The sequence below is a fragment of the Mytilus californianus genome, unplaced genomic scaffold (assembly GCF_021869535.1).
Source record: "Mytilus californianus isolate M0D057914Y unplaced genomic scaffold, xbMytCali1.0.p SCAF_1, whole genome shotgun sequence".
Classification (NCBI taxonomy): Eukaryota; Metazoa; Mollusca; class Bivalvia; order Mytilida; family Mytilidae; genus Mytilus; species Mytilus californianus.
In genome coordinates, this window is record NW_026262581.1 from 136021634 (window position 1) to 136043339 (window position 21706).

The 21706-nt window shown below is 30.0% G+C and overlaps 1 protein-coding gene across 1 annotated transcript; it reads left to right on the plus strand.

Moving 5' to 3' along the window:
* The first annotated feature begins 1254 nt into the window (after positions 1-1254).
* Positions 1255-21037, plus strand: LOC127736100 (transcription factor 21-like). Its single transcript, XM_052246646.1, has 2 exons — positions 1255-1844; positions 20826-21037. Exons 1-2 carry the CDS (start codon positions 1533-1535, stop codon positions 20940-20942), a joined length of 429 nt encoding a protein of 142 aa, XP_052102606.1. The 5' UTR covers positions 1255-1532; the 3' UTR covers positions 20943-21037.
* The last annotated feature ends 669 nt before the right edge of the window (positions 21038-21706 follow it).

Here is a 21706-nt window from a genome sequence, read left to right on the forward strand (position 1 = left end):
AGCTATATACGAAGTCGACTATCTACCCGACCATAACAAAACAGCAACCTAATATCACAGAAAAATAGAACACATTAAGATGTTATTTCGTACAATCTGGTGCAAATACCATATATATATATACATGTAAAGTCGACAATCTACCCAAAAACAAAACTCATTTAAAAAAAAAATTAAAATAAAGGTATATACCTGTTCAAAGGTCAGTTGTAAACAATTAATGAAAGCAAATGACAAAATCTTAGACAGTACTTTCTTAGCTAGAGATCAATATTGTGTTGAGATATACATAGATCTGTAGAATGTAAAATGGCTTTAGTTACTGAGAGCGCCAGAACACAGTCTTGAAAATTCGAATCGATCTCCAACAGAAACAACTTATATAAGCTCAACAAATTTGTGTGTAAAACAAGGTTAGAAAAAACAACGTAAAAGCGTAATTAAAAGTAAAATATTCAAAAAACGAAATTTGCCGCATTTCATTAATGGTTGAAACGATAAGTTATTGACATAAATGATCCTTGTAAGTTGATCTTCTAAATTTTTGATCAAACTATTGACATTTATGTTATTTTTGAGAAGGTGTATTTTCCAGGAGCAACTGCGGTATACTAATTATATATCAACAAATGATGCACTTCAACCCTGAAAAGTAAGAGAAACAAAAATAAACATTTTGCCACTGACGATTCTTGTCACAGTATATTGATATTGTAAAGTTATATCACTTAAATACATTTTAAAATGAAAAAAAGAAAACAGGTACTCTGCTTCCCGTATTGTTCACAGCACAATTTTAAAAAGAAAACCTCATAAACGAAAACAAAACGCACACACGCACTAGAATATTTTTCTGGAAAAAACTGATATCGATATTGAGCACTGATGCTGCCAAATGTAATAAAGCAATTCAATAAAAAAATATTGTATGTAAATACTTCAGTGTTTTTGTTGGAACGTGATGAATAGAATAAATAGAAAGTTCTTATGAAATTGAAACTAAATATCGGCTTAAGCAAAAAGTAAATATTTAGCTATTCTCGGCTAACAAAACTTGATCAAATTTTGGCGTGTGCATTAAAATGTTATAATTTATTAAATTATTTTTTGGATTAAAAAAAATAATAGAAACAAGTTTTGAATTGAATAAAACATGAAAAAATCTTATATACAATGTTTTAATATTATATTTTGTAGACAATAAAACATAAGGATGTCTAGTTTTACACCTATCACATTCACTAAAGACAAGAAAGTAACTCCCATTAGTATCACGTGACACAAAGGTCTTCTACTTTTGACACGAGGTTGATGATGGATACATATCCTTACTTAACTTCTTGTATATCTTATATGTAGATAGTATAAAATAAACCATGGATCATAAGTGATCGCTAATCTGTTGCAGAAGTACAGAACGTTTTGGATAAAAAATATTATCTTTAGTTTAGGTTTTATTAAAAGAATGCATGAATTTCTGTGAGTAATGTCTCAAGAAAGTGAACGAAGTGAAGAATAAATGAAAAACAAAAATGCCGAGAAGAAAGAAGGACTATTATAGTGAAGATGACGATGACAGTGACTATGCTTCTAAAGGAGGCAAATTCGGTAAACCTCCTATACAAAGGAACACCGCTAATGCAAGAGAAAGGGCAAGGATGCGTGTGTTAAGTAAAGCCTTCTCTAAACTGAAAACCACACTGCCATGGGTACCAGCTGACACTAAACTATCAAAATTAGACACTTTAAGATTGGCATCTAGTTATATTGCACACCTCAGACAAGTTTTGAATGGAGAAGACGATGTTGATCCACAGACATCATTTATACATCCACTCAATCTGGTAAGGATTCAAATATTGTTATATTTATCTATAGTTTGTCTATATTTAGAAAAATAACAATGTACAAATATTAACAGATGGCATTCCAGAAATGTTTTTATTATTATTGGTTAATATTTTCTAATTTAGCAATCACTCAGGTGTCTAAGAATGCGCACTCTGTCATTCCTTTTACTTTGTTGTTTAATTATTTTTTCTATATTTTTTTTGTCATATAACATTGAAATTTGTGTGAATTTGTAGGGCAAAGCTTGTTGAAATAATTTTTGTATATAATACAAAATAATAGTTGTGTTTTATACAAAGGAATGTAAAAAAAAACATTCAGAAATTATCTCAAATGTGCTATCTACCGATCCATTTTCACTTTTTTTTTGTGACGCGTATACTTTTATTGTGTTGACATTGTCATACAAAATTTTCCCTTTTCGGTATTTTTATTTGGAATTTATATTGAAGGATGCATACGATGCCAGTAATTAAATTTACTGCGACTTATTGTATATTAACTTATATTCCCTGTGACATTTTTATTCCCTGTGACATTTTCTTTTCTGTACAAAAAGATAAGGACAGTTTATGTTTTATGTTTCATGCTAATTGTTATTGCTTTATCATCATCTCTCGCAACTTAATTGCTTTGTTGCATTTTGCTGCAGAAACATGCAATAAAAATGCAATTACATAACCAATTAAATGATATATACATTTATTTGATGATGTTTTTATGGACTTTTAATGTGCAGTGGAGTTATAAACCCTGTTAGCGTGTGAAATTAGAAACTTTACACAAATATATTTTATCAGTGTAAACTTATCTACGAGAAAGGCTTGTTTAACATCATTAATTTTTGTAAGTATAAATTTTCTTCGAATGCTATCCGAAGAAATTGTCAATTTGCACTTGATTCTTTCATTAAAGTTGATTTCCCAGTCAGATAAAATACCTAACTATGTAAACTTCGATATGGAGATGATATCTACCCACAGAAACCTCATATCTTATATTCTGTCATCGCTTCATGTGCTCAACTAAAAACACTTCTGTATCCTCATAAATTCAATGTTGTTTTAAATCCAGCAAGTTATTTTTTTCTCTAACCTTATGCTTTGATATAATCGATTGGTGAGGTAATATAATAGACCGGACATGGCATACATGGGCTATAAAAAGTCAAAAAGTAGATGCAAAACATATCTGCAAATTACATTTTACTGAACAATTTAAATTAGTTGAAACAATAATATATATTGAATCTATATTAAATGAAAATTAAGGAGAAATACATCAATGAAAATGATTTTTGTTAAAAAAGCGTCGGAGAAAACTTTAGTATTTTGATGCGAGATACTTTGCCAAATGTATATTTTTATGACTATATATATATATATTATTAACTCAATTTATATTTCATGTTTTGAGTTGTTTTTTCCTGTGTATTGTCTATATTGCAATTGTTTGATATTAAAATCACTGTACTGATTATGCCCATGATGGGTCCTCTATTGGAAATAAAATTTATCTAATCTTATATTAAAAAACTTATTAAATTTAAAATAACGACAATTTCCATACTTATTCATCTCTTTTAGTTATTTGTTTTATCTTAATTTTTTTTTTAATTTAATTATGTGTTTTTATTTGCAGAATCTGCTTCTTGTTGAATGTTTTCTTTTCTTTATTCTGTCCACAATCTTTTGATATTAAATAAATAGATTTCATTGGAATATTTTATATCATTTTCAATACACATGCATTAAAGAACGCTACAATACCAAAATTGAAAGATTACAAAACTATGTTTCTTTTCTCCTAATATATAAACATATGAAATTTATAAAATTTTTTTTATTTGAAATTTATTGAAATCTTTTGTAAAAAAAATATCTAAAATTAACTAACAATATATTGAATTATGATTTAGAAAAGACAATATTTTTCAAAATATTCTGACTATATATATAGTTAGATAAGAATACAACACAATCTTATTGAAACTATCATAATGCTAACCGTACAAACTTCTAAGTTCTATATATATATATATATACATATTTATATATCTCGCTTTAAATCTACGTCATGAAATATACTCATATTGTATCTATATAAGAGTGAGTAAGAATGACTTTAAGTGTTAAAACTATTTCGACCCAAAATGGTTCTTTTTAAGATAAGATAAAAGGACTTGAGGTTAAATGGTCTTACTAGAATATAAGTGTTATGCAATTCCAAATCAACTTTCGTACAAGATGTATAAAGCTTTTAAACCATTCTTGTTTTGTAAAAAAAAAACCAATGTAATGTTCACAACTGAGAACGGCGTAACAATTAATAGTGGTTCACAACCTGGACCTTATGTTGCGGTATACCAAAGTGTGTGTGTTAGGGTATTTACTCGTTAGTTTAAACATATTTTATTTGCTAAATTAAAGAAAAATGGATTAGACACAAGCAAATCATACTTTTGAAGTCTTCTCCATAATACAATATGAATATATGCAATACATTTCGTCGTTATCAATCCTCATAGCATTAACCCTTTTCAAAGCAGGCATTTCCAAGAAAAAAACTTGTTATCACTGAAAATTTTAAAGCTGACTGTTGAATAGAGATGTTAAAAGAGACGTCTGATTTCAAGCGAACGATTCTGCATAATTTTCTTCAAATTATAAAAGAATTTTTATAAGTGTAAGCAAGCAAAAAAAATCTCTAACACAATTTAAAAACACTTAAAAAGAAAGCTTTAAAAAAATGGAACTAAAAAGGGAGGAATATCCGGGTACTCAGAAAGTTTACATTTTCTAGGTCTCTAAAGTGATATAATCTGTCCACTTCATGCAAACAACTCCATGCAAACAATATCAATGATAATATCACTGTGTCTTCTATACATGTCTTAACTGGCATACATTTCATACAAAACAATAGAGGTTCCCTATCACGTCAGAAAAAATTGGAATATAGCAGCATTTTAAGAATCTCTTGTAATAAAATATCTTTTCGGATAACATACATAACTATATATAAATGTGAGAAGATATAATATTTGAGATTTTGTGGCTTTTGCTCTAAGCACTAGCATTTTATTTGATAGTCACAACGGAATCAAGTAAGGGCTGATGATGATGGGAGTTTTTAACGACCTTGACTACCCATGAGGGTCTTGCACGGTCGGTCTAAGTAAGGGCGATACCATGGAAAGGTATTTATTTGAAAAAGAAGATACCAAGACAGCAGACGACACACGATCGAGCACATTTAGATGGTCTCCTGCTAAAATCGCGTTGAAACCTTTTGAATTTCACACAATTCAATGATTACAAAATTTTATCTGTAATGTAGGGTATATTATAAAGAATTTTCAAAAAGAAGCTTAAATGTTGCATATATTTTATAAGGAAAAGTGTTTTGATATGCTTCAATGAGAGTAATTGAAAATGAACAAAACATGACAAGATTCATTTTAAATGGAAAAATAAATAGAAATAACGAAACGCGAGAGAATAATATGAAAGAAATAATATTTAGACACATGCATGTTTTGAAATCTTTGAAAATCATAGCCTTTATGATAATTTTGAGCACGTTATATTCAATAATATTTTGCAATGCTAAAGAAAAAATGAAAAAAAGAAGAAAACAAGTTTGTACTCATGTAAAGTGTTTTTTCGATTATAATTTCTAGTCACTAAACTATTTGGTTATATTATTCGAATGCATCATAAAATTAAAATAATTGTATTCATCAATATTTTATTTTTGTAGAAAAATTTATAAAATGAGAAATTAGATATAAACGACTTTTTACACCAAAGCAACTGGTGGTTAACAAACTACCTTAGGGTTCAAAAGAGTTGTTATAAGGTTTCTTTGGGAGAGTGTTGTACTTTCCCATGCACTACGAGTCGTCGGAACACGATACCTTCATTACTAAGCAATTTCTCGAGTCTTTTTTAACTACCAATGCAGTATTTTCTTATTTTCTGAAGGTGGTTAAAAATCATTCTATTTATCCTTGTACCTCCATTTATCATTGGTATATTATTTTAATTGAGGTATTCATATGTTTCGACCTTGATATGTTCGCGTTGGTCGCCAGGAGAAGCTCGGCTCTCAATACGTATTCAATCAATATATATAAAGCAATATCATTTTGAATCAAATCAAACCTAAAATTTACATCGGTCTTCTTGAGTGGTTTTCTTAATCGTTTTGTAAATGGTTATTTAATATTAGACGTCTGTGTCGGTTTACGTTTGTACAAAGAATGAAGAAATGCAGACTTTCTATTACCAAACCCCCGCTGCCCCCCTCCCTTATAGTCCACCTAGAAATCAGGAAATATTACAAGAACAGTATATAAACTGTCGTTAACACCTTCTTGCATACCAAATGTCTGATATCAATTACAAACAAAAGATTTAAGATAATATAATTTAGAGCAGGCTGCATTGACTACTTCTATTGATAAAAGCACCTGCATCTATACTTTCATAAAAATAAAAAATTAAAAAAACTAATGAGTCATTTCATATAACCTATATCTACTTCCTTTTAGTTATGTCATCAAACACATCATGTGAAAAAATGGTTGGTATAAGCTAATATTGAAGAAATTTAATAACATGGCTGTTACGATATTAAATTACAGTACAGAAACCACAGTGACCACTACTTAAACATATATAACCTGTACTTACTTTTTTTTAATTCTTGTGTTCTTTATATTTGACTGTCCAAACTTTAGACTCGTTCTGAGTGTTATTGAGTGAAATCTGGAAAATCAAAATCTGAATAAAAGGAAATGTTAACTTTACATCCGTGTTACAGCAACCTACCGACACAATAACCCAAACAAATCTAGAGGTTAATATACGGTCTTCAATAAAAGACAACTGTTTATACAATATGTCATGCTCAGAGTATACTGTATTTTTTAAAAGTTCTACAAACTGAATTTTAAAGTACACAAAACTGTAAGATATTACTTAATATATCAACCATAGACGAGGTTCATTACTGAGGACAGACACATATATAAGTGTTGGGGTTAACTAAAGTTTTGTTTTAGCACTGATGAAGATTATATGGAATGAAATATTAATTATCTAAATTAAATATCTTTCAACAATTTAACACAATTGTATTATCAAATAAGGTTATCTACTCTTAAAATTGCTGCAAACTAAAAAATAGAATGTGTAAAAGTATATATAAACTTTGCAATCTGAATTGAACTAAATTAATGTGTATATTAAAGACAGAAACTTTTCTTTCGAATACATTTCTGTTTTGCTTGGAAAGTTATACTTTATTCATATTTATGTAATGTGTCTTTATTATTCTGCCTGCAAATGTTAGATGTCTTTATTATTCTGTCTGTAAAATTAAGGTGTGTATAACTTCCCTTCTGTAAATGTATAGTATTTGTCCTGTAAATGTAAGAAGTCTCTTTAGTATTCTTCCTATGATGCATGGCACGGTGTCCTTATCAATCTTCCTGAAAATTATAGGTGTCTTTAGTTTTCTTCCTGTAAATTTAAGGTGTCTTTAATTTTCTTCCTGTAAATGTGTGGTGTCCTTTGTATTCTTCCTGTAAATGTAAGGTGTCTTTAGTATTATTCCTGTAAATGTAAGCTGTCTTTCGTTTTCTTCCTGTAAATGTAAGGTGTATTTAGTTTTCTTCCTGTAAATGTAAGCTGTTTTTAGTTTTCTTTCTGTAAATGTAAGGTGTCTTTAGTTTTCATCCTGTAAGTGTAAAGTGTCTTTAGTTTTCTTCCTGTAAGTGTAAGTTGTATTAGATTTTCTTCTTGTATATGTAAGGTGTCTTTAGTTTTCTTCCTGTAAATTTAAGGTGTCTTTAGTTTTTTTTTCCTGTAAATGTAAGGTGTCTTTAGTTTTCTTCCTGAAAGTTTAAAGTTACTTTAGTACTTTCGCTGTAAGTGTACGGTATCTTTATATTCGTCTTGTCCAATCTGTCTCAGTTTTATAGTACATTACTGATATACTCTGATCAGGTCTTAATTACTTTAAAATATAAAGATAATGTTCTAATGTGCACAAAAAAATGAGGAAAATTGCACATTTATCAGTAAGATGAACCTTTTATATGTTTATCATAACGGGACCTGCGATACCTCCCGCTACGATATCATTAACAACATAATCACGTAAGAATGTTGTTAAAATAATGTTATGTCTTTTTATAACACTGGATTAATAAGGACAGAGCTAGGCAAAAAATAAGAATTGCCTTAAGCTTTAAACCATAATTTTACCTGAATGCTGAAAGATAACTGGAACAGATAGGACAATTTTTTTACCTGAATGCTGAAAGATAACTGGAACAGATAGGACAATTTTCTTTGGCCGAGTAACAATACATGAGTCTAGTTTTATTGTATATCCTTTAATAGTTGAATATACTCCGCTTGCTGCATTAAATGAGTTCTGATGCTTTTGATTGAAAACATCTTTGTTGAACTAGATTAACAAATAATCTTTACTTAAGTCTTTCAGTTTCAACTTCCGCTGATAGATTATTTCTATCGTTAAACAAATACCTTTCTATAATAACAACTATTTTTTCATGATAGATATGAATAATACAAAATGTATACTGAACATTAATGCATGAGACATCAATAAAACAATTAAAAAAAAGATATAACAAGGAAACAATACTGTCTTCAACGACCGTCCACTTGTAGAGGTCACCGTATTGTCTTCAACGACCGTCCAAACTTAAAGGTCACCATATTGCCTTCAACGACCGTCCAAACTTAAAGGTCACCATATTTTCTTCAACGACCGTCCAAACTTAAAGGTCACCACATTGTCTTCAACGACCGTCCAAACTTAAAGGTCACCACATTGTCTTCAACGACCGTCCAAACTTAAAGGTCACCACATTGTCTTCAACGACCGTCCAAACTTAAAGGTCACCACATTGTCTTCAACGACCGTCCAAACTTAAAGGTCACCATATTGTCTTCAACGACCGTCCAAACTTAAAAGTCACCATATTGTCTTCAACGACCGTCCAAACTTAAAGGTCCCCACATTGTATTCAACGACCGTCCAATCTTAAAGGTCACCACATTGTCGTCAACGACCGTCCAAACTTAACGGTCAACATATTGTCTTCAACGACTGTCCACAGTCAAAGTTCTATCTGAAAATAATATTCCCACATAAAGGTCACAATACACAGGCAGTTGCCTCTGAAAAAAAATAACTATGTACTCTTATGTTACAGTAACATGGTTAAAGTATAAAGGGTGTGGTTTTTTTCAGAGACAACTGCCCGTGTCACAATACTGTCTTTAACGAGCGTACACACCTAAAGGTCACCATACTGTATCCAACGACCGTCCACACTTAAAAGTCGCCATACTACTTCAATAAGTGTTTATATATGAAGGTCTTTAGCGAGGGTACATGCATTAGGGTTGCCATTCTGTTTTCAACGACCTCCAAACTTAAAGGTCATCATACTAACTTCAGGTAAAATAATACCGTTTCAATTAATACTCTCAATCACAGAAATGTAGTTCAAAGGTACTAACTAAACTTGCTGATATTGAAAGTAAGCCGTCCTATACACTCTAGTATCGGCGGCTATACTTCGGAGTAGATTTCAATTGCAACGCCATGCACAGTGTTAAAAGAGTTAGACAGATCTTAGACAATGACCAACGTAGATTAGTATTGAAGATTTTTGTGTCTATTTTGCTTACACGTCCAGTCATTAGCTTTTGATCTAACTGTATAATTGTGTAAAGATGTGTATGTCAAACATAAAAGATTGATTTGACATAACTGCTATACATACGTTGCCCAATATATGATGTATATCAAACATTGAATTGTACTTTTCTCTTTTATTTTCATAGAAAAACACGAAGTTTTACTTCAGAACTTTTATAAAAATACAGGTAAAATAAAAGATCTTCCTGTCTTCAAAAACTAATCTGCATTGTGTTTATCTATCATACTTATGTAAATATATGAGCTGAGTTCTTTTGATTAAAAAGTTAATTCCATTTAGATGATACACCATTACAGTCATAAATCAAGTTTGTCTGCCACATGACAATATGACAACTAGAGAAAATAAATTTCCGTCCCACCAAAGATGTTCTTGCTTCAAGGATACTCAAAAGTTCATTTGTCAGTTTAAAAATAACACATAGTTTCATTGTTTTATTAACAATTAGTTTAGTTCAATATGAAAAGGATTTTTGACGCTTTGTCTGTAAATTTCAATGGTTACTTTGAATATCAATAGTTTTTTTAAAGTAAATTAGTAAAATCAATGATAAACACTAAATACTGAAAGTATATTACAATTCAGATATTCACAGTAACTGCAATATGTAAGCGAAATGTATTGAAATACCAATGAGACAGTGAAATATTTTGCTCCGTGTTGAAGGCCTCTCTGTGAATTTGAGATGAAGAATAGCAATGAAAGCGCTTTTCATTTGCTTTTTTTGTCATTTATGTCATGAATTAATATATCTTACCCTTTTTTGCCATATTATAAATCACATGACAGATAACACCATGGAAAAAGACAGAAAAGATAAAGATAAAAAAAGGCCACACAATATTATACAGAAGTTAAACATTGATCTATATGAACAAATTTAATTCGGGATCAACACTGGTGTTCCGAATGGGAAGCGATTGTTAAGTTCGTTTCTAAATATTCACTTATGACAGATTTAATTTGTTAATTTTTTCCTAGTTTATTTACATGATTGAAAGAAGGAATATCTTTCTACAAATGAGCAAACTTTTCCACGACTGTTGTAGAGAACTAAAGTTCGAATTTGAATTATGTTAAATATACTCAATTCTAGAAATAGAATTTTCTTGTAATTTTCCGTCGTACTTTTACATTGTCATTTATTTTTCGTCATTTTTTTATATTTTGTTAAAAGAAAATCAATATATTACATAGTTAATAGTAAATTAATTTAAATTTAATTATTATATAATTTCCATTTTAATTTTGATTGTTACAAGAATCACGTCTAATTCAAGCTGTTACAGTATATTTTACTTTTTATTTTTTTTAAATTTTTATTCTATTTTATTTTTCTTATTTTTGTTTTTACGTATTTTTTTGTCGGAGTGCCTTTGACATAGATTCAGATTCAATATTTGATCATAGTCTCACTACATACAAACATAAAATAAGATTCACAGAATAACACATAAAACAGTTAAAACATTTGCAATGTATGCACCAATCTTAAAAAGATTTATGAGAAACTTTTAAGACACAATATATATATATATAAAAACAGTTTTACACATTTACATTTGAAATTTACAATGTCTATCTATACTACATGTATGTAAAACATTTTGTTTCTTTTAAAACTAGTGAAATAAAATACTGTTTCTTCTCAATAAAATGTTGTTGCAGGTTTTGGCAACTATAGTAGCAATATTCTCATTATTAAATAAAAACATAAATTTTTCACTTTCTGATAGTAGGTTAAAACGTTCATTAAAACATATAGCTTCATGTACCATGATTTGTCTTAAATCTACACATAATATACATTTTAAAAAGCCATGCAGTTCATCTTCAATAACAGAGTTACAGTTAAAACATGTCTTCTCATAAACTACTTTTCTTTCATACCTTCCAGTTTCTATTTAATGGGGAGCTATCCCACATCTAAATCATGCAAAAGCACTTCTGTGTTTAATTGACAGAATATTTTCCCAATAAATTTAACCTAAAAAATTTCTATTGAAAATTTAAAAAAAAAATACTAAACACACATCAACATCATTCAAATAATAACAGTTAACATCGCTACCGGAACCTTAAATTAACTTTCAACAAAGAGATCACAGACCCAAAAATTTTACACATACCAGTGTTACCTGCATGTTTAAGCGAAAACGTTTAAATGCTACAATAATTAGCTATATAATTCTCGGAAATCTATATCAATGTAATCGCCTTGTAGAGAATTTATTATCTGTTTGTGTTAAACTTCCCTATATATGATTAATTAATTTCTTTACACTTTAAGAATTATTGAAAATCATGAGTAATACAAAAAGAAAAAAATACATATTTTGAATGATGATTATCGAAAATGATAAACCGAATGTTTAAAATACACCGCAAGTTTTTTATTAGCAATAATTATTTTTTTCGAAATTCTCTCCTACAAATTTTCTTCAAAATGACTATTGCCACTGAAATTTTCAATAAAACAGAAATATTGATGGTAATAAATATCACAAAATTCACACGCTCTAGTTGCTTTAAAAATTTCATTAAAATCCATGAGATTGCTCTTCAACGTATCAAATAACTGGGACATGTTTATTGAAGGTGTCCTACGACCATATCTTAGGAATTGATTAAGGATTGACTTAGGACTTGTTCTAAGACATGTCTTTGCATGCACATCGTAGCTCTTTTATGATGATCTTACCTAGGAAGTCCTAACCGCTATTCTAAGTATTGGCGTACGAGTGAATAGAAAAAGAAAACAAAGAAAACTATATATTAAGATAAAAATGCATTAGAATTAACTAGTGAATATAATATAATATTTAAAGAATGAAAAATGATGAAAACTATTAACAGTATTATTATAAGAAAAACTTCTTTTTTTTAAGATTGTACATTTTAAACTTTTACGAAACAACACAATAGATATAAGAAGATGCGGTATGAGTGCCAATGAGACAACTGTCCATCCAAGTCACAATATGTAAAAGTAAACCATTATGGTCAAAGTACGACATTGAACACGGAGCCTTGGCTCACACCGAACAGCAAGCTATAAAAGGCCCCAAATATGACTAGTTTAAAACCATTCAAGCAAAATCAACGGTCTAATCTATATAAAAAACGAGAAACGAGAAACACCCATGAACCACATCAACAAACGACAACCACTGAACACCAGGTTCCCGACTCAGTACAGGCGCAAACAAATGCAGCGGGTTTAAACGTTTTGATAGGCGCCAACCTTCACTCCACATGAAACAATAGTGTAACACCACAACACAGAAAGACACACAAAAAATATGATACGTTTTCAATAAAAATTGACCAATTTAAGTGTATATATTTACAATGGTAAAAATAATGAACTATTTTTGAGTGAGTTAGTTTTAAATTCTCACAGTTTTATACATAACAGAGTTTAAAGGCAAATCTCGTGTATTTTTCATATAAATATAGTGTACTTAAATTAGCATGTACAGCCACACAATATACGAGTGAATATGAACAAAAGGAGTAATCCTAACTTTACTCTCCTGAAAGCATAAATCTTTATTGTTCAGTAAAATTTCCAAGGCTGTAAACCTTTATTGCTAAAAAGAAGGTTAAAGATACAAATTAAGTAAAATATATCCTAAAGTTATCTTAAGACGCATAAATTGGTGTCCTAAACTTAGGACAATTCCTAGGAAAAATCCTAAATTGCGACACGTTTGATAAACAAAACTAGGACACAGATATGTCCCAAGATGGACTTAAGACATGTCCTAATCCTACGACTGCTTCGATTTCAGGCCCTTGTACTGACCAGACTATATTATCTCCTTATTTTATTTAACCTTAGCGTAGTTTTCCTGTTGTTTCAGGAAAGAGTGTTGATATGTATAGTTCTTTGAAATCCTTTGGTCTGTATATCTATAACAGTTCGGTTCTTTCTGTGGTAGCCAATGACTATATATATATATATGTTGTGTACAAGATGTAATTTTGTACAAATTATAATTTGTACAGGGTTTTTGTACAAGTTATAAGTTTTTTGACACATACCTTTTTGCACCAGGCAATAAAAGTTTATCTTCTAAAATGTATCAGTTTAATGTCTTCAATTCAAATTTATATACTCCAACCTAAAATTTAGTGCTATTCTCTTTGTTCTCAAACTGGAAATAAGGACACCTGAATGGTTTAAATTTGATTTTTATTTTTCTCCTTATACCAAAATCATATCCATGAAAAGTCTTTTTGTGTTCTTATAATGTTTTTTGTATCAATGCTCAGTATTAAACTGTATCATGTAGTCATGGAAATATGACAGAAATATGCGACACAAAAGACTCTGTGCTTGCATCATCCATTTGTGTTAAGCGGTTCATAAAACACTAATAACTTGTACAAAAATTCTGTACAAATTATAATTTGTACAACATTACAATTTGTACACAACATATATACCGCTGGGCCTGTTTATCGAAACTGTCCTAAGATCGGTCCTAAGAATTTCTTAGGACAGAAATTAGGATAAAGTTAGGACCGACTTACGACATGTCTCAGCATGCGCATCGAAGCTATCTTAGGATTATCTTAGCTAGGATGTTCTAACCGCTGTCCTAAGTATTGGCGTAAAATCAAAATAGCAAATTAAAAATGAAAAACATGAAAATATTGTATCAAATTTAACCTATAACTATAATTTAAAAAAAGATTAATAATTAGAAAACAATTATTAGTTTTAAATAAAAGGTAATTAATATTTTTTATATCATAATTGTACATTTAAACTCTATGAAACAAAACATAAAACAAAAACATAACTACGTTTTATATAAGAATTGAACAAACTAATTGTAAATAGTTAAAATTTAATATATAATTGGTAAAAGAGTGAGCTGAATTCGACGTGTCACGGTTTCATACTTAAAAGTTCAAAGGAAAATCTCGTGCATCTTTTATATAAATACTGAGTGCTTCAACTATTTTATTACTGAAAATAACATGCCTGTGAATATGAGCAAGAGACGAAATTCGAATTTTACCGATGCAAAACTACAGACTCTCCTGGACGATGAATTTTTACAATTTGAAAAAAAGGCAGGACAGGAGTTTGGAGTAAAAAAAAAGCAGGATGACTATTTATGTAAAAAAAAAAGTCAGGATAAAGTAATAAAAAAGGACCGAATAGAGTGCTAAATAAAAAGGAAGGACAGAGATTACAAAAAAAAAAGCTGGACAAAATTTTTCATCCTAGCCTAAAGTTAGAACAATTCCTAGGATTTTCCTTAGTTGCGACATGTTTGATAAACCCACTTAGGACAAAGATATGTCCGAACAAGATTTTAGGACATGTCCTAGTCCTAAGGTAGCTTCAATAAACAGGCCCCTGCTATATGAATATACAAATCCTAACCCACGTATGCAGCAGTTATCAGTGCAACTTCAGTCGACTCTTGTGACGCCTTATTTTTGTTCATCTTTCATAATATTCATATGCAATAAAGTTCCTTTAATCATATTAATGTATAGCATTAAATGAGTAAATGCTTCGATAAATATTCACCCATATCCCTTCTTTTCTGTTAATTCTATCAGTTACTATATAGTTAGTCTGATAATTTTTAGATATGAGTTATATCTAAATTTATTCGTTATTTTCATTTTGATATTACGTTGTCGTCTGTATGGAAAATTAATCCTTCTTTCATTATTGTCAGTGCATTCTCAGATGTAAACTATTCCTTATTACAAGCCTACAACATCTAAATCCATTCGATCGTATAGACGCCCAAGAAGGAGCAATTATTGGGAAGAATAATATAAAACTGTGGTCATTTTTTCGCAATGAGTTCCTTTTACAAGTTTTACTACTTATTGGAAAAAATCACCCTCAATTCACCAAATATTTGCAGTCTGTTGTGCATAAAAAATCACACAGACTGTAATCATTACACATATTATATAAAATAACCGTCTGACTAAATAGGTGTATTTCGTGTTAAGTGGCATATCCCATAATGTTAGTGCTCATTAGACATTAGCTTGACAAAGTGAGGGTACTAAGGTTGAATGCAGCCTGATATTCAGTAGATATGCAACCAATAAATCTTTATTTAACGATCAGAAATTGTTTCCTCACTCCAATCATCTTATGAAGAAAAATGGATCCGAATTTAAAACATAGTATGGGCTCTGTATCTTTGTGATTTTTTTGTTAATATTTAACGATCCCAAGGTCCGGTTTCATGAAGCTATCCTAAGACCAGTCTTAAGATATATCTTAGGACATGTCTTATGATCCTCTTATGACTATCTTATGACATATCTCATACCTCGCCTCGAAGCTGTCTTAGGATGATCTTAGCAAAGATATCCTAAACTTGTCGCAAGTTCTTTAATTTGTTTGGTATTAAATATGTAAATGTAGTATGTGTTTCCCATAAATTACAAAACGTATTGATTAATATTCCACAATCAGATAATTTGCAAAATTAATATAAAAAATAAGTGTAATTTATATAAATAATCTATTAATAATACACCAATATACACACGAAAATTCATATACAAAATGGAAAAAAAAGAATGAATTAATGAATTCAATTTGTCACTGTATCGGTTATACACAGGCACTTGTCTCTGAATTTTTTTTCCTATATACCTTAATATAAACTGTGTTATATAAATGTATATCGGGAAAAAAATTTCAGAGACTGTGTTATATTAAGGTATATAGGAAACAAATTTCAGAGGCAAGTGCCTGTGCCGTTATAATAAGGTTAAAGGATAAAATCGTGCATTCTTGCTATAAATAAATCGAATGTTCATTGTTGATAAATCATTTTGATAATCTGTCAACCTATAAAGATTTAGTGATGAGCAGGAAAAAGAGTCCCAATTTCAAAGAATCAGAGCTTCAAACTCTTTTGGATGCCGAGGAAAAGAACAAGTCAGTACTTTTCAGTAAACTTTCAAATGACCAACTTTAAGAGATGTCTGAAGTAAGGACCACTTTGTGAAACCCACGTATGACTAAGATATGTCGCAAGACCATCATAAGACAGCTTTGTGAAACTGGCCTCAATTGGCTTTTATTGTCGAAAATTATCACACATGTGATTTTTTCAAATACCGGTAAACTTTTAACATACACAATAAAACATTGGCAAGTATCTCAAACTAATGGATATAGTTACGATACTGTTGTCAAGTCATTAGAGATGGCATAATTTGGTATTAATATTTATTCACTCATAGTGTCTTTGCATTGGAAATAACACATTTATTCTAAAACCAGTTGTTGGCATGATACGGGTTATGTTCTTCTCATATATATTTTATGATGGTATGATACTAAACCCCTAACGGGGGGATTGTGCTTGATTTTCATATGATGAAGACATAATCTTTCAATCAGTTTAATTGAGGTCTGGAGCTGGCATGTAAGTAACTGCTAGTAGTCCTTTGTTAATTTATGTATCATTGTCATTTTGCTTAGTTTCTTTTGTTACCTATTCTGATATCGGACTCGGGCTTCTTTTAAACTGAGTTTTACTGTGCGTATTGCTGTGTGTTTGTTTATTCTACATTGGATAAACGTATAGGGGAAGGGTTGAGATCTCACAAAACATGTTTAACCCCGCCGCATTTTTGTGCCTGTCCCAAGTCGGGAGCCTCTGGCCTTTGTTAGTCTCGATGTTTTTTAATTTTAGTTCATTTATATGTTTCGGAGTTTAGTATGACGTCCATTTTCACTGAACTAGTACACATTTTTGTTTAGGGGCTGTTTTCTGTTCTTTGGTCGGGTTGTTGTCTCTTTGACACATTCCCCATTTCCATTCCCAATTTTAATGGTTAAAAAATTGAAAAAAAATTATTAAAGAAAATCAGCTCCAAAGTGTTCCACGTAACCATATACAGTAAATTTTAAATCAAAATACTTGACCAAGTTTATATATCGCGAATACTGACTTCTCAGGTTTGTCACTGGTTTAAATATTAACTTTGGTTTATTTTCTATTCAAATTATTGTTGAATATTTTCCAATACACATGTATCCCCTATTCCTTACTTATATCTTTATTTTTGGTTAATTTCTTTAATGTTTTCATGTTTGTTTATTTGTTTTTTGAAACCTAAATGAGTTGAATTAATGTCACCATTATCAGATTTCAAATCCCCTTATTTATCCTTCTTTTTGCAATAGTATTTGAGATCAGTGCGCTTACTCACTTGTAATAAATGCATTGTGTTACATCAGCTGACAAAGCCATTCTTTACTTTGAAGATTGATTTACGAGAAAAAAGATGTAACTACAAATGAGATATAACTGTAGTAGTCTAGGTTTTACAGGAATATCATTTTTCACCCATTACCTGTTGCAAGGTTAATTCATTGCTTTCACTTTCTTACTAAATTCCAGATGAATATGGAAAATGCATGAACGGTACATATCTCTAAAATATTTATTTATTTATTTATTTATTTATTTATTTATTTATTTATTTATTTATCTCTTTATTTATTTATATATTCATTCATTCATTCATTCATTCATTCATTCATTCATTCATTTATTCATTTATTCATTTATTTATTTATTTATTTATTTATTTATTTTTACATTGGGTCGTTTGTAATAATAAGTTGGTACAAATTCATTAAACTAAATTACAACAAAAATTTCTCCAAATTAATTGTCTTACTGGAACTGTCTCTTGTCTAACGCTGAAGAATAACCTAATTAGTTCACGTAGAAATTTATTAACCTTATACATGTCTGAATGTGGGAGATTGTAATAAAAACCTAGTTTTGAGAACATATGATTGAAATACAAATAGTTAAATATAACAAAAGAACCGACATTGAATCATTAATACTATTATGGCAGTTTTGGAGCAATAGAAGACACGATTTATTTATTGTTAATTTCCATATACTTCAATTCAAAACTGATATATGAATAAATAGACGTGGTTTGTTATCAACTAGGCAATGAACGACCATTAACAATGAGCAAGATTCATACCGTATAATAAGCTATAAAATTCCCCACATGGGCCTGAATGTTTGATTAAATGGCCTTCTGAATTCAAACCACTACTAAATATATTCTACACACCAAAATAATGCGATAGATATAGCCGCAATTTCATTACGGGTTAACCTGATATGAACCCATGTTTATATCTATTTTTGTTTAACCATAACAAGACTATGAATATGACATATATTATTGTGGTTATCCTAACATTTCTTTTGTACTTTAGACGAAATTTTCAATAAATTAATCAATCTCTTGCTTTATGCCTAGTAATAACGCGACCCTATCTATTTTACATTGACATCAAATACGCTACAGGGATTGTATAAAATATCTCCGAATGAATAAACAGAAATATGACATATTTATTCAGTACCACAAATTAATTTTTTATTTAACTCTATTGGCATCAAGCAAGGTTGTCCAATTTGTGCTCTTCTCTAGCGTATTCGTACTTTTCACATTTTAATTGTCTAAAAAATATTACACAAGGTAAGAACAAACTCGTTTCTTAAAAAAACGTTGATGCTTTCTCATCATTTAAAAAAAACAAGTAAAACAATTCATGCAAATAAATTATACTTCGCCTCGTAAATTATGACAGATTTCGGCCAGATATAAATCAACTTGACAGGAAAACTTATAAGAGTGACGACATTTACAGTTTAACAATCAACAGTATTTGATGGAGTTTACGTAAATTATTTCTTAAATGGTGTGTGGCGGCACCGTGGTAGGTGTCTACTCTATTTAACGTCCTGTATACTTATGTAACATCCCCGTCCGGTTTAAAAGTTAAAACCATTCTCTCATTCTAGACATGTATTTGTTTACGGTCAATGAAAGAACACATGTATTAGAATGAAAACATGAAATTGTTATAGGTTACTAGACTAAGTGATTATTTAACAAGAATGTAAGATATACAAATGTGTTTCCGAGAATGATGTAACGATTTATATAAATGTGTTAGGAAATTATAATTATGTTATTACATGGTGATATGGGTTTTTATAGAAAAAAAACATCGACAAATACGAGGATGTATGTAAAACAAACTGAAATTAGACAAAATATTCCTTCACAGAGCTTGTAATGCAAACTTTATAGCAACATTTCTTTTCGTTAAATTACCCCGAAATGTTCTTTTCTTCTTCTGTTAACTTGGTTTTTGTGATAATGTTTTTCAACTTCTTAATTTATTTGACGTTTCTGTTGTTTTGATTCGAGAACCACAGAGGAGTCCTGTGTAGATTAAACGCACGTCTTGCGTATTATATTATAAGTCTGACTTATCTTTGTGAGTTTTTATAATCATTGGGTCGATAGTACTGCTGGTTTCGTCCCCTAGGGTATCACAATCCAAGAAGTCATTGCTCCTGCGTTGACATGTGCTAATACGGTCATTGTCTGTAAATGTTAGACGTTAATATTTAACGTCACAATTATTCAAACACTAAGGTTTTTCTACCCCAGGCATATATTGTTATAGCCATATTTGGCACATTTTTTTTGGAATTTTTGGTTGTCAATGCTCTTCAACTTCATAATTGATTTGACCTTCCAACTATTTTGATCCGAGCACTGCTAACGAGTCTTGTGTTTTGATTCGAGCACTGCTAACGAGTCTTGTGTTTTGATTCGAGCACTGCTAACGAGTCTTGTGTAGACGAAACAGGCGTCTGGCATATTTTATATGAATTGTTTTCAGTCAGAAAAATACATCTGTAAATAAGGAACAACTTTCAAATTAATGAAACCTTACAGTGAGCTAAAATAGTTAATCTGAAACCATTGGTTTTTTTTCTGTTGGAGTATTTGTATTATTTCCCAAATGCGGAGACAATTTTCAAAAAAATTAACACACACAAAAAACCATAAGAAAAATTTTTTTTTTTGCAATGTTTTACTACCATCATATTGCCACACTTATTGCCATTTGTGTGTGTTTCAATTGTAAAAAAAGGTTTTTATTTGTTTTGTTAAAATCAACATTCTAAATCTTTAAAATTTTCCTCATTGATGTTTTAGTTTTTTTGGTATTTATTTCATTTTACTTTTTTTGATTTGTCATGCATTGTGAATTTCCTAATTCAAAAGTGGAATTTCTTATGAGAACTATTGTTTTTTGTTGTTTTTGTTCCTTGAAGTATCTTCCTTTTCTTTTCAGACATGGCCTTTTAGCTTCAGTGCGAAATCTGGATCGGGTACAGAAAGTAAATCACCAGAGCCAATCAAAATGCACAACGACAGAATGATGTCACCTTCTGACGATATGATGTCGTAATGAACGCTCACAGTGTCGAAATAAGATTTATGAAATCCAGTGAGAAACTATAGAATGTCGCTTTTGTCTCATGTTTAACAGTTTTATTGATGTATCGGATAAATTCGTAAAAGATAATTTACATTTTCTAAGTCATAAACTGTGTTGTTTTTAATTTCAATAACATTACCAAAAAATCTCAACTAAACACATTCCTTCCAAAAGAGAGGGCAAAAACACATAACTATCTATACAAAATATCTATACAAAATATAGAACGAAACATAACAAGAAAAAGATCAGCCACATGCTCTAGGGGAATGGACCTCTATTTTCTATATTTTTTGTTTGTGTTTTAATTTTGTTTTAGTAAAGGACAATTTAAACAAAATATGGAGGTGGGGCCAAAACGGCCCTTATCACCTTAATATATGACAAAACGTAGCTAATAAGGTATGTGTTTTATTATACTAATTATTTGATAAATATGATAAGTAAGATTTAAAAAAAATAGTATACGGTTTTCTAAAGCACATCCTTAATGACGACACAGTACAAAGTACATGGCCATAAGTATTCATCACTTGTGATTTTTCACTAAATATTTCATATACAATTACGTTTTTTCAAAAAAAAAGTATTGTGGGGTCATCTCTGGTCGGATTTTAATCAACTTGGTACCAATAGAAGCAGAATAGTCACAGGCTTATTTGTTTCTTATGTTATATTTTTGTGGTCGAGCGTTTTTAATTTTCTGATGATATAAACACGAGTTTTATTTTTGT

Bases quoted from the DNA above. Each gene is read 5' to 3' on its own strand.
- LOC127736100 (XM_052246646.1), top strand. From the start codon at position 1,533: ATGCCGAGAAGAAAGAAGGACTATTATAGTGAAGATGACGATGACAGT. The intron at 1,845-20,825 runs GTAAGGATTCAA...TTTTCTTTTCAG, and splicing joins TTATACATCCACTCAATCTG to ACATGGCCTTTTAGCTTCAG.